This window comes from Hypanus sabinus, chromosome 29 (assembly GCF_030144855.1).
Source record: "Hypanus sabinus isolate sHypSab1 chromosome 29, sHypSab1.hap1, whole genome shotgun sequence".
NCBI lineage: Eukaryota > Metazoa > Chordata > Chondrichthyes > Myliobatiformes > Dasyatidae > Hypanus > Hypanus sabinus.
The window spans coordinates 30,260,342-30,275,313 of record NC_082734.1 but is presented as its reverse complement, the minus strand read 5'-3'; the positions used below and the strand labels follow the sequence as shown (position 1 = coordinate 30,275,313).

At 43.8% G+C, this 14,972-nt stretch overlaps 1 protein-coding gene across 5 annotated transcripts in view; it reads right to left on the bottom strand.

Annotated features, from left to right (window-relative positions):
• LOC132383183 (transcription factor MafK-like) overlaps positions 1 to 14,972 on the bottom strand; it is a 105,769-nt gene that overhangs the window by 42,411 nt on the left and 48,386 nt on the right. For 3 of the 5 annotated variants that reach the window (XR_009508563.1, XR_009508564.1, XR_009508565.1), the window contains exon 4: positions 12,716 to 13,201. Coding sequence is in view for 2 of the 5 variants with exons in the window: in XM_059954067.1 (XP_059810050.1) it covers positions 12,794 to 13,201 (408 nt within the window). In the remaining 3 variants the exon portion in view is untranslated. Of the gene's footprint in view, positions 1 to 1,420; positions 13,202 to 14,972 lie in introns of those variants that run through there. The other 2 variants (XM_059954068.1, XM_059954067.1) reach the window with 2 other exon arrangements.

Genomic DNA, 14,972 nt, shown 5'->3' with positions numbered 1-14,972 from the left:
GGGTGATGGAGTGTGAAGATAGGACAGAAGAATCAGCTCAAGTTGGTGAAGAAGCAGCTCCAGAAAACAGAGGTGAACTGTAAACATGATCATAATGTGAATATCAATAAACCTGTATAAATAGAAGATCCAAGAAAGGTGAATTGGAGGACTGGGAATATCTCTTTATTGTAACAATTCCACTCTTGGAATTCTGGAGAAAAGAGTATTGCCGTATATTCCTCATGATAATAACACTGAGGAAGAGGAGGAAGATGAAAAGGAAAATGAATGTCCTCAAAGAACTTGCCGCAATGTTTTAAATATTCTTGACAAAGGTGTGCTGGTTTAGCTTTACAACATCTGAATTCAGAAGGCGAACCATGAGCCAGTGCCAATCTGTGAATTTGTAGAATTTTTGTGGACAATCTTTTATAGGCCTGCAGGAATCAAATTCTGTTCATCTCTGAGCTGATTCTTGATGACTGCACAGACTTTGGAAGAAGTTTTAAAAAATGGGGTTGCAAGACACCATCCATATGATATTTTGGTTCTAAATGTTCTCCATGACAGATACTGCTTTAAATTAAACATCTGCTGCATCCCACCTGATAAACAGAGTTATGGGAGCATTTTCGTGATTACACCAAATAGTTCAGAGACTATGAGGCATATACAGTACCCTGCCCCCTCTCACTCTCAACCACATTAGAAATCCATATCAGAATCTAATTTTCACTCATATGTCATGATTATTTTGCAAACACAGTACAGTGCCATACATGAAATTACTACAATACTGTGCAAAATTCTTGGGATCTAAGATTTTTGCAGAGTCCTGTATACTGTTGACAGCCAGTGCCTTTTCCCCCAGAGGGTGGCAATGGCTAAAATGAAAGGACATCTTTTTAAGGGCAGTTGAGGAAAATTTAGGGCAGATGACAGAGGTATTATTATTATTTTACATAGTGGTAAATGGCTGGAATGCACTGCCAGGAGTGGTGGGAAATTAAATTAGGGATATGTACGAGATTCTTATTTAAGCATACGCGTGAAAGGATAAATGGAGGGTTATGGACTTTGTCAAGTGAAGGGTTAGATTGATCATGGAGTAAATGGTCGACAGAACACCGTACAGATTATGTTTTGTTCTAAGTAAATGAATGGGAATCTGAACATCATGGGCCCAATGACCTACGTTCTATTTTCTAAAGAACTCAGTGGATCAAGCAGCATCTGGAGGCAGGGGTTGGGGTTTTGACTCGAAATGTTGAGAATTCTTTTAGCCCCACAGATGCTCCTCAACCTGCTGAGTTCCTCCAGCAGATGGTTTATAGCGCGAGAAAGCTTTTGCTCACTATAAACTGTGGAAAGCGTACATTTACCAATGGACAATTTGCCTCAATCTGACACAGCACCAAATTAAAATGAAGACTCAACATATGGAAAAATGTCTTTATTGGTACAGTATACAAAATAAATGCATCAAGGTACATTAATTTTACAAAGAAATAAATATGTGGATTTTTTTTTAGAGACATGGTCATATAATATAAAAAGTACATCTTTAATATCTACAAACAAGTTTTATAGGACAGAAAAAAATGAAATAATTTATGCAATAAATAATAAAATCAGTTCTCAGAGCAGCGCCTTAAGTCACCAGTCAAAAATTTGATCTAACTACCACTGTATCCATGGGAGTCCTCAAACATACCCATCTGGTCCTTTACAAGCCCTACAATACAACTTACTCCCAACTACCCCTTCCCAGAGGAAGGAAAGCATAAGTGTGTTAGTCAGTCTTATGGTTAAATATAACTTATACCTCTGCTTATAAATACCACGTGTCTTCTAAAAAAAAGATATTTCTTTGCAATTAGAATGCAGACCCTTCTTAAGGGAAGAGTCATAGTTCTATCCAATCTTCATTACTTAGCTATTTCCTCTCTCCCCAACTTCAGATAGGGTCTTGGCAGGTATATTATCTTGTAATGATACAGCAGGATACCATTTGGCGCATTATGTCCATGCTATCTTCCTGGAGAGCAATCCACTGATACCATTCTCCCACCCTTACTTCTCTTCTCAATTTACATGCCCATCAACTACACTTTCATCCTCGTTACTATTTACCTAGAGTCAAGAAATGAAGCCCCCCCCCCGGGATGTGGGAGGAAATTTGAGCAACTCGAGGTAATCTCATGTCCTGGAGAGAATGTGTTGGGTCAAGATGGGCCAGATTGAACCCGAACCCTGGGACACGCTACGCATCTGCTGTGTTGTAGTGCCACTTCAAAGTTCAAACTAAATTTGGCAGATAAGGCATTGGAACAGACTTAGGCCACTTGGCCCATTGGGTCTTCTCTGCATTCCAATCAGGAACTTAGCAACTTCTGCATTAGATATACTCAATGACTTGGCCTCCACAGCCATCTGTGGTAATAACTTCAACAGATTCACCACCTGAAGATATTATTCCCCATCACAGTTCTACTGGATGCCACTCTATGCTGAGGCTGTGCCCTCTGATCCCAGACCTATCACCCCAGCTCCCTCCCCTCAACTGTAGGAAACATCCTCTCCATATGCACTCTAAGTCTTTCAATATTCAATAGGTTTCAATGAGACCCCTCACCCCCATTCTTCTCATTTTCAGCTAGTACAGGCTCAAAGCTATCAAACCCTTTCATTCCAGGGGAGTGGGAGAAAGGAGGGAGAATATTGAGGATGGAGACACTTGCCAATGCAAGAGGAGGGTCGAGGAAAGTGCCTCCACTTGCTGAGGCCCCCTGAAGCCAAGACATGGGAGAGAAGGAAAATTGTCATTCGTCCTTTGGGCCACAAAGGCAAATTCATCTGTGCTTGTGCTCTAGAGATGGTGCAAGAAGTGGGAGGCTAAAAAAAAATATCTCTGTCAGTTAAGTATTCTGGGTAAATAACCGCCCTGGGTTTAACTGCACGATTTCTTGCACAACTGCAACTTTACAAGCCAGCAGCTAATATGGAGCTAAACACAAGAGATTCTACAGAAGCTGGAAATCTTGAGCAATGCACACAAAATGTTGGAGGAACTGAACAAGTTAGATAGTACACAGTTACTGTTTTGGGCTAAGACCTTACATCAGGAGTTGCTACATGGAGATAATGAGTAGGGCTATGCTAATTGGTTCAAACTGAATGGTGAAAATGGTAACTGTTATTGAGGCATATAGATAGGATAGAACCACTGTGGTTGGTTGAACCTAGATCTGAAAATTAGGGGTTAAGGTTGAAAAGTGAAATGATTAAGGGGAACATGAGGCAGAACTTCTTCACTCGAGTGCAGAACGAGCTGCAGAGGAGTACACGGTTGATGTTTTGGGCCGTAAACATTAACTTAATCCCCTCCATAGAGGCCGCCTGACGTGCTGAGTTCCTCCAATATTCTGTATGTGTTGCTAACATGGAGATAACATCTCGTAACCCAGAGCCCAAAGTCTGTAACATTTATCCATTAAGCTCTAATTAAACCTGCATCTTCTAGTGTTAGGGGTGTTGGAAACAATATTAACTTGAACATTTTATTTTTAAGCAGTTTCAGTCATGCTTCTGATGTCAGGTTGCGGAGAGGTGCATGTGTCTGTGTGACGTAATGCGCTGACCACCATGGTTAAAAAAAAAATAGGCAGACGGATGCTACTGTTAAACCACATATCCTACTCATGTTTTACAGGATGTGGGAAAGCTGTTAAAATAACTCAAGCAATCCACTGGGTGATGTTACTTAGTAACGTGGCAAGTGTGGGTCTTAGAGCCCTTGAGTGGAGTTGTTTTGGCTGGGGGAATTGGCAAGCAGATTATTGAACCCCCCCCCCCCCACACCTCCTCCATCCCCCACAAAAGCGGGGTATGAAGAAACCCAAGAATAGGCGAATTCACAGCCAAGGAGGACTAATGACAAACTTTCTAGAGACACAAGAGACTGCTGAAATCTGAAGCAACACACAAAAGTGCAGGGAGAAAGTCAACGGCTCACGAAGCATCTATGGAGGGAGAAGGACAGTTGACATGTTTCACATTGAGACCCCTCATCTGGACTGATCTTCTGAGTTCTTTCAGTGTTGGTCACTTGTTGAAATGTTAGTATGTGTGATAGAGTCTATATATGAGTGAGTGAGAGTGAGAATGAGTGAGAGTGAGAGAGAGTGAGTGAGAGAAACAGATGTTTTTTTGTCAGAATGAATTTGTAGCTGAACATTCGAAATGTAAAGTCCCTTAACGCCCACCTCAAATCTTCCAGTGATTCATCCTTTCAGATTACGGGCCAAAGAAAGGCAGACACCCAGTTAATCTGGGAAGTGCCTCTTGCTTTGTGAAAGGATCACCTGATAGTTGTGGCCACACTTCCTCATCCAGGTTTGTTAATCTCATCTCAGATTTTGGCCTTGTGGGACCCATACTGCTTCATCCCATTCTCAAGCAATCACCTCTTTTCTCCAGGAGCACTGCGTTTTGTTTTCTAGTTCTTTGCCCTCTGACAATTTTTGACTCTCCTTCAGTGGTCAGCTCAAGAATTTTAACCGTACCAATATTAAATTCAATAAGTTTCTACATTCTTCCCGTGAACATATGGATTTCCGCTGGATGCTCTAGTTTTCTCCTACAGTCCAAAGACGCATTGGTTGGTAGGCTGATTGGTCATTGTAAATTGCCTCGTGGTTAGGCTAGGATTAAGTCAGGGGATTGCTGGGTGGTGTGGCTTGAAGGACAGGAAGGGCCTGGTTTGCATTGTATCAATAAATAAATTAATAAAACAAATCTTACACGAAACATTTCTCTATCCATCCAGCCTACACAGAACAATCCACTCATCTGATTTCCCTTAAGTGCCGATCCAAGGGGAACTGGATGGGCAAATGCGCCTTTAACACCAGTCACTTCAGGCAGATGGTGCTCGTCAGGCACAACTGGGAGCTCATCTAGGAGAAGGAAAACTCTGATCTCAAACCTCCGCTGCCTTGTAGCTACACCCACTCATGGGGAAGGCTTCTGGAGTAAATCCCGAGAAAAAAATCTGGATCTGGAGCCTTATGTTGGGTTCAAGGCTGACTGGAAACTCTTGCAACATGCCAAACTGTATTGGTCTCTGCCATTGCTTTGGGATCAGCAGCTACATGGGCACCAGCTTGCCTGCCGTGTTGCACTGTCGAGGCTTGTTTACTGGCTTGCGTATTATCAGGCAGCTGGGATGCAACATGGGTTGACCCTGGACCACAGAGGGGCTCACTGCACCAAATTCCAGGAAATAAACAGGAAACGTTCCTCTTACTAATTCAGCGTTCTTCCTCTCCACCAAGTTTATCGATTTGTCTGTGGTTCCACACCCTTCCAATATAATCAGCACCTGACTTCTGCGGTCAATGCCTTTTCCGCACATCCTCCTCTCTTTCTATTCCACTTGCATCCACCCTCAACTACATTTCCTGAACTGACCTCTCGTTCAATAAAGATGAACTCTTGATCTCTCAATCAACATATGTCGTGACCCTTTGCACTTTCTGATAACATAACATGACCCTTATTATTCTGCATTCTATCCCAAAATGCTGAAGGAACTCAGCAGACCAGGCAGCATCTATGGAGAGGAAAGAACAGTTACCGTTTCAGACCAACACCCTTCATCAGAACCGGAAAGGGCTTCCTCCTTCTTTTCCAGTTCTGATGAAAGGCCTTGGTCCAAAAGATGGCTTGTTTATTCCTCTCCGTGGATGCTGCCTGGCATTTTGCTCCTCTAGCATTTTGTATGTGTTGTCCAATATTTAAACATCTCGTGTTTGTATTCTGTTTTCTTATTTATTTATTTATTAAGGAACGAGCATGGTAACAGGTACTTCTGGCCAAACAAGCCTGCGCCACCCAATTAAACATACTAACCCTTAGGTGTTCGCGATGTGAAGGAAACTGGAGCATCTGGAGGAAACCCACAAGGACATGGGGAGAAGGAAGAAACTCCTTCCAGAGAGCAGGGGAGGTTTTTTATGTGTTTTCTGTTTACTACCTCACGTGATCTGCCTGGATGGCAGCAAACAGAATCTGGCCGTCAAGCTGCTGTAGCCCACCCACCTCAAGGTTTGAGGTGCTGTGCATGCAGAAATGCTCTTCTGCACGCCACTGGTGTGACATAGGGAGAGAGGGGGAGAGGGAGAGAGAGGGGGTGCGAGAGAGAGGGAGAGAGACACACGCACACAGACACAGACAGACAGACAGACGGGGAGAAGAAATGACCTGTAAGAAAAATCCCAAGAGATCACATTGTGCTTTGGAAAGAGTAAAGGCTGGGGCAATCTTATGGAAATTAACCTCCAGCAACGTTGCAATGCTCTCATGATAACACCCGACAATGAAATGGTATTGATGGCATCCATCTTGCCGGGAGGCTTTTTAATCACTGCAGCTGATAGCCTGAAAGGAATAGTCAACTGCTTGATAATGTACTCCATTCTGTGTGCTTATGCAGTGTATAAAAGACATTCTTTATTTATAAGAGTAGCATTTACAAACTCCGTCTTCATCCAGTTCCAAAAATTTAAAGCAAACACCATTTCACATTCTTGACCCTAGCTATTTTGAGATGCAGCTACTGTGTGTGAGAGGTATCACTGTATGTAGTCAGAAACATCGATCATTGCTTTCAAGCTCTCGAGAGTTCCAGGATTGTTTGATGAGCGCGTAGAATGGTTGAATGGTCTGCTCTGCCACTCAATCATGGCTGATTTATTATCCCTCTCAACCATGTTCTCCGGCCTCATCCTATAAAGAAAATTACCCAACTGATTGAATTAACATTCCTGAATAACTAATTGATCTCATCTTTATCTGTTACTACTTCCCTCCCAGTCTGCCTCAACTGCATAATTTCCTCACACCCACTCACCCTTTGAAGTACACACAACAATTACAGAATTCCAATATAAAACTTTCCCTGCCTAATTCCACATATTTATACATAACTCCTTTGCCAGGCATAACACTGTGGTGTCTAATCCCAATCCAAGGATAATATTTTGCCCAGTCCATCCTGTTTAGCGTTCAAGTACATCCGCTCAAAAATTCACTTCCAAGTATCAAATTTTTTTTAAAAAATCAGATTACAAAATTGATGTGTCATTGTGTTGTTTTCATGACTTCAGTATTCGGAAGCACTGATTTTACTAAATCTCCTTTGGCCTTTAACAAGGAGTTCAAAGGATCAAACTGATTAGTCTGTTGCTCACTTTTTATTTTAAAAGTTTAGCATCTGGAACATAGTGCAACAGAGCAGCTCTTTACTTTCAGAACAGTGTGAGATTTAGTATAAAAATCTGTTGCTAATCTTCTACGCTGAACCGCAGAAGTAAGCGTAGCATTGCCATAACCTTGCACTCAACGGATCAAGGACAAACTTCGCCCCTTTGCCAGATTCTTGGATCAAGCTAAAGAATATCCCAACAATCTGAGGCCCTCAAAGGCAAGCGCAGCACCAGTTGCTTTCCGGCAAAATCCACTTTCAGAATTCCCGTCTTCCCAGTTTGTTTTGATTTTCCAAGTGCTAAGAGATGGGGCAGTTGGATTTGTTGGCTGACTAGCAGAGCAGCAGAATGACCTGCCACCTTTCTCCTTGCCTGACCAGAACCTGAGACTGAAAGGCAGTCCCTCCAGTACCACAGATTTCCCTCAGCACTGCTCTTAAAGCTGTGAATACCAACTGAGGTGTCACTTAGTGAGATGTCATTATTGTGTAACTAACAGTTAAGACCTCAAGACACTGATCTCATTTAACGTATGTTTAAATTGAACATCAGAGTCAAACTGCAGGGAAACAAGGCTTCCACTGCACCACGGTTATGCCAGTCTTCATGTGCCCTCGATCCACATCCTTCTGCACATTGCTGATTCAAGAACTCATCCAGACGCTTGTTAAATGTTGTGAGAGTGTCTACCTTCACAACTGTCGCAGGCTGTGCTTTACGAATCTCATAAGCTGAGAAGACGCAAGAGCAGCAGCAGGCCATTCGGCCCATTGAGTCCACCCCACCATTCCATTATGGCTGACCTCTCAACCCCATTCTCCAGCCTTGGCATTTTAGGCTAAGACTTCATCTATATCCGAGACTATTTCAAGTCAAGAAAAAACCAACTTCCCATTTCCCTCCACAGACTCTACTTAACCCACTGAGTTCCTCCATTTGCTCCAGATTCCAGTATCTGTAGTCTCTTTATTGCATCTCCCACAAGCATAAAACAGGGTGGCGTTGGAGGATTGCACAGACACAGCTCTGCTGGTTTCTGGCCAGATTTATATAAAAAGTTTCCAATATTGTTTCTGCCAGCTCTTCAATGCAACATCTCCTCTTACACATTCCCCAACACTTAGCAACTTTACACACACCTTACATAAGTGTGGCACACGTCTTTTCTCAGATCCCCCTAGACCGACTGCACCTAGTTTCAGGCACTCTTTCTGTCGGGTACAAGTTTCCTGCTGTCCTGCCAGTAATACAAGTTTTGTGGTCTGACACATGATCTTGGTAATGTTACACTCAAATGTCTTGGTCCCATAAGCCAAATATCACAGTGGGAAAGGCTAAAATAGCCCCAGTGATGCCCTGCATCTAAATCTACACAAATTCACAGGCAAATGGAAAATTTGCACTGTCTTCTGTTTAAGTTGACCAGTGGTTGGAGTATGCCTGTACAGTTAGCTCCAATCTAGAGAGTGTTGTTCACACAAGCCCTTTATCACTTATGTCCCATCTGTAAATGACTCCTCTCCTAGCGATGGACCACACTGTGGTCACAACATCCATGTATGACATGGTCGGTTAATGGGTTCATGGATTTTGTTTGTTGGGTAATAAAAGGGCGTTAGCTCCACTCAGTGTTCTCTCTGGGAGTGCTAGTGTTTGACCCAGAGGGCTGTTTACTTTTCATGTGTCACTGCATTCTTCACGGTTAGGTAACTCTCTTTGCAACTCTTGTTTACAGAAATGTCAGTCTCGTGTTTTTAATCGAAAGCACTACAGGAGTCACGGAGTCGAGAGCGAAAGCAGGGGATGAAATCCGGCTCTCTCACTTGCCACCTAAAAGGACATCAGCGCTCAACACATTTTACCAGCTCCCTACAAAGCTGTGTGGAGCAGGGTGGGGGTGGTGGGGGAAGAAAGCATGTCCTTTAAATTACAGACTGCTGCAAATCTTCTGCCCTATTATGCTGTGCTCTTTATGAGGGGCATTTGATGGCTCTGCACCTGTACTAGCTGGAGTTTAGAAGAATGAGGGGCATTTCTTTGAAATCTGCCAAATATCGAAAGGCCTAGATAGAAGCCATAGATAGAGCCTAGATAGAGGATAGATTTCCTACAATGGGGAAGTCTAGGACTAGAGGGCTCAGTCTCCTAACTGTTCCTGTAGAAGAGATAAGGAAAAATTTCTTTAGTTCTCTAGCCAAAGAGTGGAGAATCTATGAAGGTCATTGCCACAGACAGCTGTAGATCCCAAGCCATTGGGTATATTTTAGGCAAAGGTTGATAGTTTCTTGATTAGTCAGGGCATCAAAGGTTATGGGGAGAAGGCAGGAGATTGGGGCTGAGAGAAAAAATGGATCAGCAATGATGAAATGGTGGAGCAGACTCATTGGGCCAAATGGCCTAATTCTGCTCCAGTGTTTTATGGTTTTAAGTTACAGTACTGTACCACTTCATGAAAATTAGAAAGAACAAATATATTAACATCTCCACTGACAACATTGTTTCTGAAGTGTTTCCATAATGAGCCAAGGTGGGTCCCTGCCCTTTTTTCCTTCAGATTTCCCTCTATTTCAGCTTCCAGATCCAACTGTTCTCCACCTTCCTAAGTGAGACCAGCTCAATGGAAACTTAGACCAGGCCCCCTGCTCCAAAGCTCAACAATTAGTGGTCTGACATAACTGGGCTAAAAGACGAAAAAACAAACAGAATGAAGTCACATTGTAAGTCCAGGGAACTGCCCACTCACATTTGCTCATCTGAGTAGAACTGAACTCAACAAAATCTCAGCAATAAGAACAACCAACTCCAGGCCAGGATAATCTACTGCATTAACCAATCTCCTCCACCAACTTTGGCTTAATTGTTATGTCAGGGTCTACAAAATAGACACCAAGGTTAGACAAGGAGCAATGTATGAAATATTTCTTCAAAAGCTGGTGAGGGAGGAATTCAGCAAGCCAGGCAGCATCTATGGAAGAGAGTATAGTCCTGCTGAAGGGTCTCGGTCCAAAACGTCGACTGTACTCTTTTCCATAGATGCTACCTGACCTGTTGAGTTCTTCCAGTATATCATGTGTGTTGCTTTGGATTTCCAGCATCTGCAGATTTTCTCTTGTTTGTGAGGGAGGAATTTGTTATCTTTTGGTGTCCTTACTTGGCTGACCTCGATTCCATATAAATTAAGTTTGGCACACTACCTCCAAGTAGAAATACTGGTATTAGTTAGTGGTTTGTCCCAGGACAACTGCTGTAAAAAAGGTGTGCATTAGCATCTGGATGCTTTACCAGATCAGAGTTTTGGCTCTTCTGACAGCAGTTAAGAACACACTCGTGCTGAAAACTTCTCGCTCTATACCCCAGCCAGCTCTTGACGTTTCAAGTACTGACCTCACCAAGCCTCAGAATTCAGTTTCCTTCAAACACCACTCCCCGCTTGCTACTCAGTTGAATTTTGGGATCCAGGAGAGAGTCTAACCTGTCCTTTCCATGTGAAACATTCTCACACTTAAGGCATTGTCCCAGAACACTAAATCCTTCAACAGGGACAGCATCCCAATTAATATCAAGGCTCCAAATTAGCAACAGAGAGATAGTTATTCTGCATTCTGTTCTTACTTTTTCTCCCATACTTCATTGATGTCTATAATGATCCGTCTGGTTGGCAGGCAAAACAAGGCTTTTTACTGTATCTCAGTATATGTGACCATAATAAACCAATCACCGATCTAGCTGCCCCTCATATTCTGTGCCTTCTCGCCACTCAAAAATGTTTCATTTTTTTCCAGGTCCATTTTTACCTGGTTGCTATTTCTTTATTTAGAGGTGCAGCAGGGATGACAGATCCTTCTGGCTCAGTGAGCCTGCGCGGCCCGATTACACGCACGTGAGCAATCAATCTGCTAACCCACACGACGTTTTGAATGCGAGAGGAAACCTACGTGGTCACCGGGAGAACATACAAACTTCTTATAGAGAGTTGTGGAATTGAACCCAGATCGCAGGTGCCGTAACAGCGATGTGCCACCCCCCCCCCCAAAGTACTTTGCACTGTAATGTTAACTATTGTCACCCCCTCCACCACCCTCAGGGCAACTGGTTCTAGGTTCCTGTCCAAACCTTCCCCTGCAGTGGCAGCCTTGGTCCCTGACGCAGGTGAGTTTGGAATTCTGCCTGAGAAGAAAATCTTACTCTCAAAATCTTCCTACTTTCCTCTTCTTGAGGAAAATACAAAGCTACCCAGTCACCACTTGTGGCACTGGCTCCAAGCAATTCACAAGAGGCCGCAAGCTCTAAAATTAACTACTTCTGTGATGCGTCCCAGCTTCCTGGCATCCACGGTGAAGATATAAACATGAGATGTACCCAACTTTAAATTTTAGTTGTGTTTTACTGGAATCAACCCAAATTGACCTCTTCACTTGTGGCTCGACTCCCTGAAGAACTGATGTTTTCACTTCCTGTCATAAATACTCTTGCGCAACGAGCAACCACAATTATCTATATAGATTTTTCTGTTTTACATATATAACTCCATAAATAGAGTCCCGTTAATTAAGACAAAGAAAGGTATCACATGAGAAAATAGAACAAGACATTCAACGGCAAGATACATCTGTAATAAAACCTTCCCTGTGTTATATTGCCCAGCCACTAGGCAGTATCCATGGTAACCACCCACTTGTCAGCAACAAAATAAAACCTGGCACTGCTGCTGGTTAAAAAAAATAAAGAGAACTTTAAAACACAATCAATAAGCAGAAGAGACTTCTCAACTTCATTAAATTAGAGCTCAAACTTAGTTTTCCCTTAAATAGCCATTGTGATTAGCATTTGTCGTGCTTCGTAATCCAGATGTTCTGGTATTGAAACAGTGCTTAGTTCTGTGGGATATCTCCTTCTCGGGATACTTTGGTGGAATGTGCAGGAAAGGCACAGCAGATTGGGCAGAGACTACAAAGGGGGTGATCCATACTTCCTTCTGATGGGGAGGGTAGAAATATCAACCAATAGATATGGGGGGGAAAATGGATTCATGGATTTAGGCTACTAATGAGCCAGGATTTCACTGGTCCACTCATCTGCTTTTCACACACACCATCACCTCCCTCCTTTGCAACTGTTGCCCAATCAGCTGTACAGGTCCAGCCTTGTCCTTTCTCCAATTGCTCTGATTTTCGACTTGGGCTGAGGGAGACCTGGAGCCGGATGGATTTATTTGTGGGGTGCAGGCTAGGTAGGGTCTGCCTCTTAACAATAGTGATCAGCCCAAGTGCGTGCCACTTTACTCTCTCCAGCGATCGCCCTCGTCCAACCCTCCCCAAAACTCTACCAAACCCCACAAGTACTTCCCCACCTCAATTATTCCGCGAGAAGGCTTCCTGGGGTATTGTGCGTCCCGGGGAAAAGAAGAGAAGAGGTTTTTTTTTGTGCCTTGTAAACCTTGGCTTGGACGTTGTCAGAATTCTTACCTTCAAGCCAAAACAAAGAAAATTCCCCACCCCGAGGACAGAGGCCCTCTTGTTGAATCTGGCCCTGGTGAGGCAGTGCTAGCGGGAGAGGTTGGAGGACTTCACGATGGTGATCACGCTGGTCGTGTTGACCTTCGTGGGGGCAATGGGTCCGCACGCCACCGTCCTAGCAAAGCTCTGAAGGGCCTCGTACTTGGAGCGCAGCGCGTCCAGCTCCGTCTTCATGTCGGCATTCTCCGCCGCCAGCTTCTCCACTTCCTGCTCCAGCTCGGCCTTCTGGCGCTCCAGCTCTTCTTTCTGAGTCACCCTCTTCACCCGGCAGCTGGCCGCGTAACCCCGGTTCTTCAGGGTCCGTCGCCGCTGCTTCAGATTCAGGATCTCGTCCTTGGAGAGGCCACGCAGGTGGTGGTTCAGCTCCCGCACAGACATTGACACCAGGTCCTGGTCCAGCAGCACAGGTGTGTTCTCACCTGACTCCCTCTTGATCTGCAAAGTATGAGAGGCAATGGACAATGGCTAAGTGTTTGAACGTGACTAAATGCCTGAAGCATTGTTGAGGATCTCTATCACCCATCCTACAATCCCTTGGACCCTCTACCATCAGGAAAAGGTCCAGGCACATCAGAGCTTAGGCTGATAGACTGGGTAACAGCTTCTTCCCTCAGGCTGTGAAACTAATGAATACCCTACCACCACGAGATGCCATCACTAGGACAGCAAGCTGTTCGAAGTTCAAAGGTCGGGTACAGATTGAATTGTGGTGGTAGGGTCCTGCTCTCAGAGTGGGTCAAGGCAATTAAATCTGTTGTTTAGGCATCGATTTAGGGTCCGGGCCAGATTGAAAAGGTCAGGGCATTAGGCTTGAGGCAAGGGTATGGACCGGTTCATTCAGATTGCTGCTCCATGACATTAAGACAAAGGAGCAGAATTAGCCCATTCAGCCCATCAAGTTTGCTTCATCATTCCATCATGGCTGATCCTGAATTCCACTTAACCCCATACACCTGCCTTCTCACCATATCCTTTGATGCCCTGACCGATCTGGAAACGATCAGCTTCCACCTTAAATATACCCACGGATTTGGCCTCCTCTGCAGTCTGTGGCAGAGCATTCCACAGATTCTCTACTCTCTGGTTAAAAAAATTCCTCCTTACCTCTGTTCTAAAGGGTTGCCCCTCAATTTTGAGGTTGTGCCTATATCTGGATACCCCCACCACACTCTTCTCTTCCATCCTATCTAGTCCTTTCAAAATTCAGTCGATTTCAATGAGATTCCCACACATTCTTCTGAATTTCAGTGAGTACAGCTCTAAAGCTGCCAAATACTCCACCCATATTAATCCCTTCTTTACTGGAGTCATCCTTGAGAACCTCCTCTAGACTCTCTCCAATGACAACACATGCTTTCTGAGACCTGAGGTCCAAAACTGCTGACAATACTCCAAGTGCAGCTGATTAGTGTTTATAAAGGCTCAGCATTATCTCCTTGCTTTTATATTCTATTCCCCTTGAAATAAATGCCAACATTTTATTTCCCTTCTTTACCACAGACTCAGCCTGTATATTAATCTTCTGGAAGTCTTGCATGAGGACTCCCAAGAACCTCTGTATCTCTGATGTTTGAACCTTCTTCCCATTTAAATTATAGTCCACGCTAAAATTCTTTTTACCAAAATGCATTAGCATACACTTCTCAACACTGCCACTTTTTTGCCCATTCTTCCAATTTGTCTAATTGCATTGCTTCCTCAGCACTACCTACCCCTCCACCTATCTTTGCATCATCTGCAGACTTAGCCACAATGCCAACAACTCCATTATCCAAATCATTGGCAAACGATGGGAAAAGTAGGGGTCCCAATACTGGCCCCTGAGTGACACCGCTAGTCACTGGCAGCCAACCAGAAAAAGCCCCCGTTATTTCCCACGTGCTGCCTCCTGCCTGACAGCTGTTTCTCAATCCATGTCAGTATCTTTCCCATAATGCCACAGGATTTTTATCTTGTTAAGCAGCTTCATGTGTGGCACTTTGTCAAATGCCTTCTGAAAATCCAAATGTCATATTGAGAGTCTCTGCACTGGACTATGGGACCCTCCTTACAGACTTCAGTTCAGAACGCTATTTAATCATGGTTATTGCTTACATTATTTGTTTTTTTTTTGGGTATTCCACGGTCTTTTGAGTTTCTTTGTTTCGTGGCTGCCTGTAAGGAAATGAATTTGACGGTTGCACAATGTAGACACTCTTCGATAATA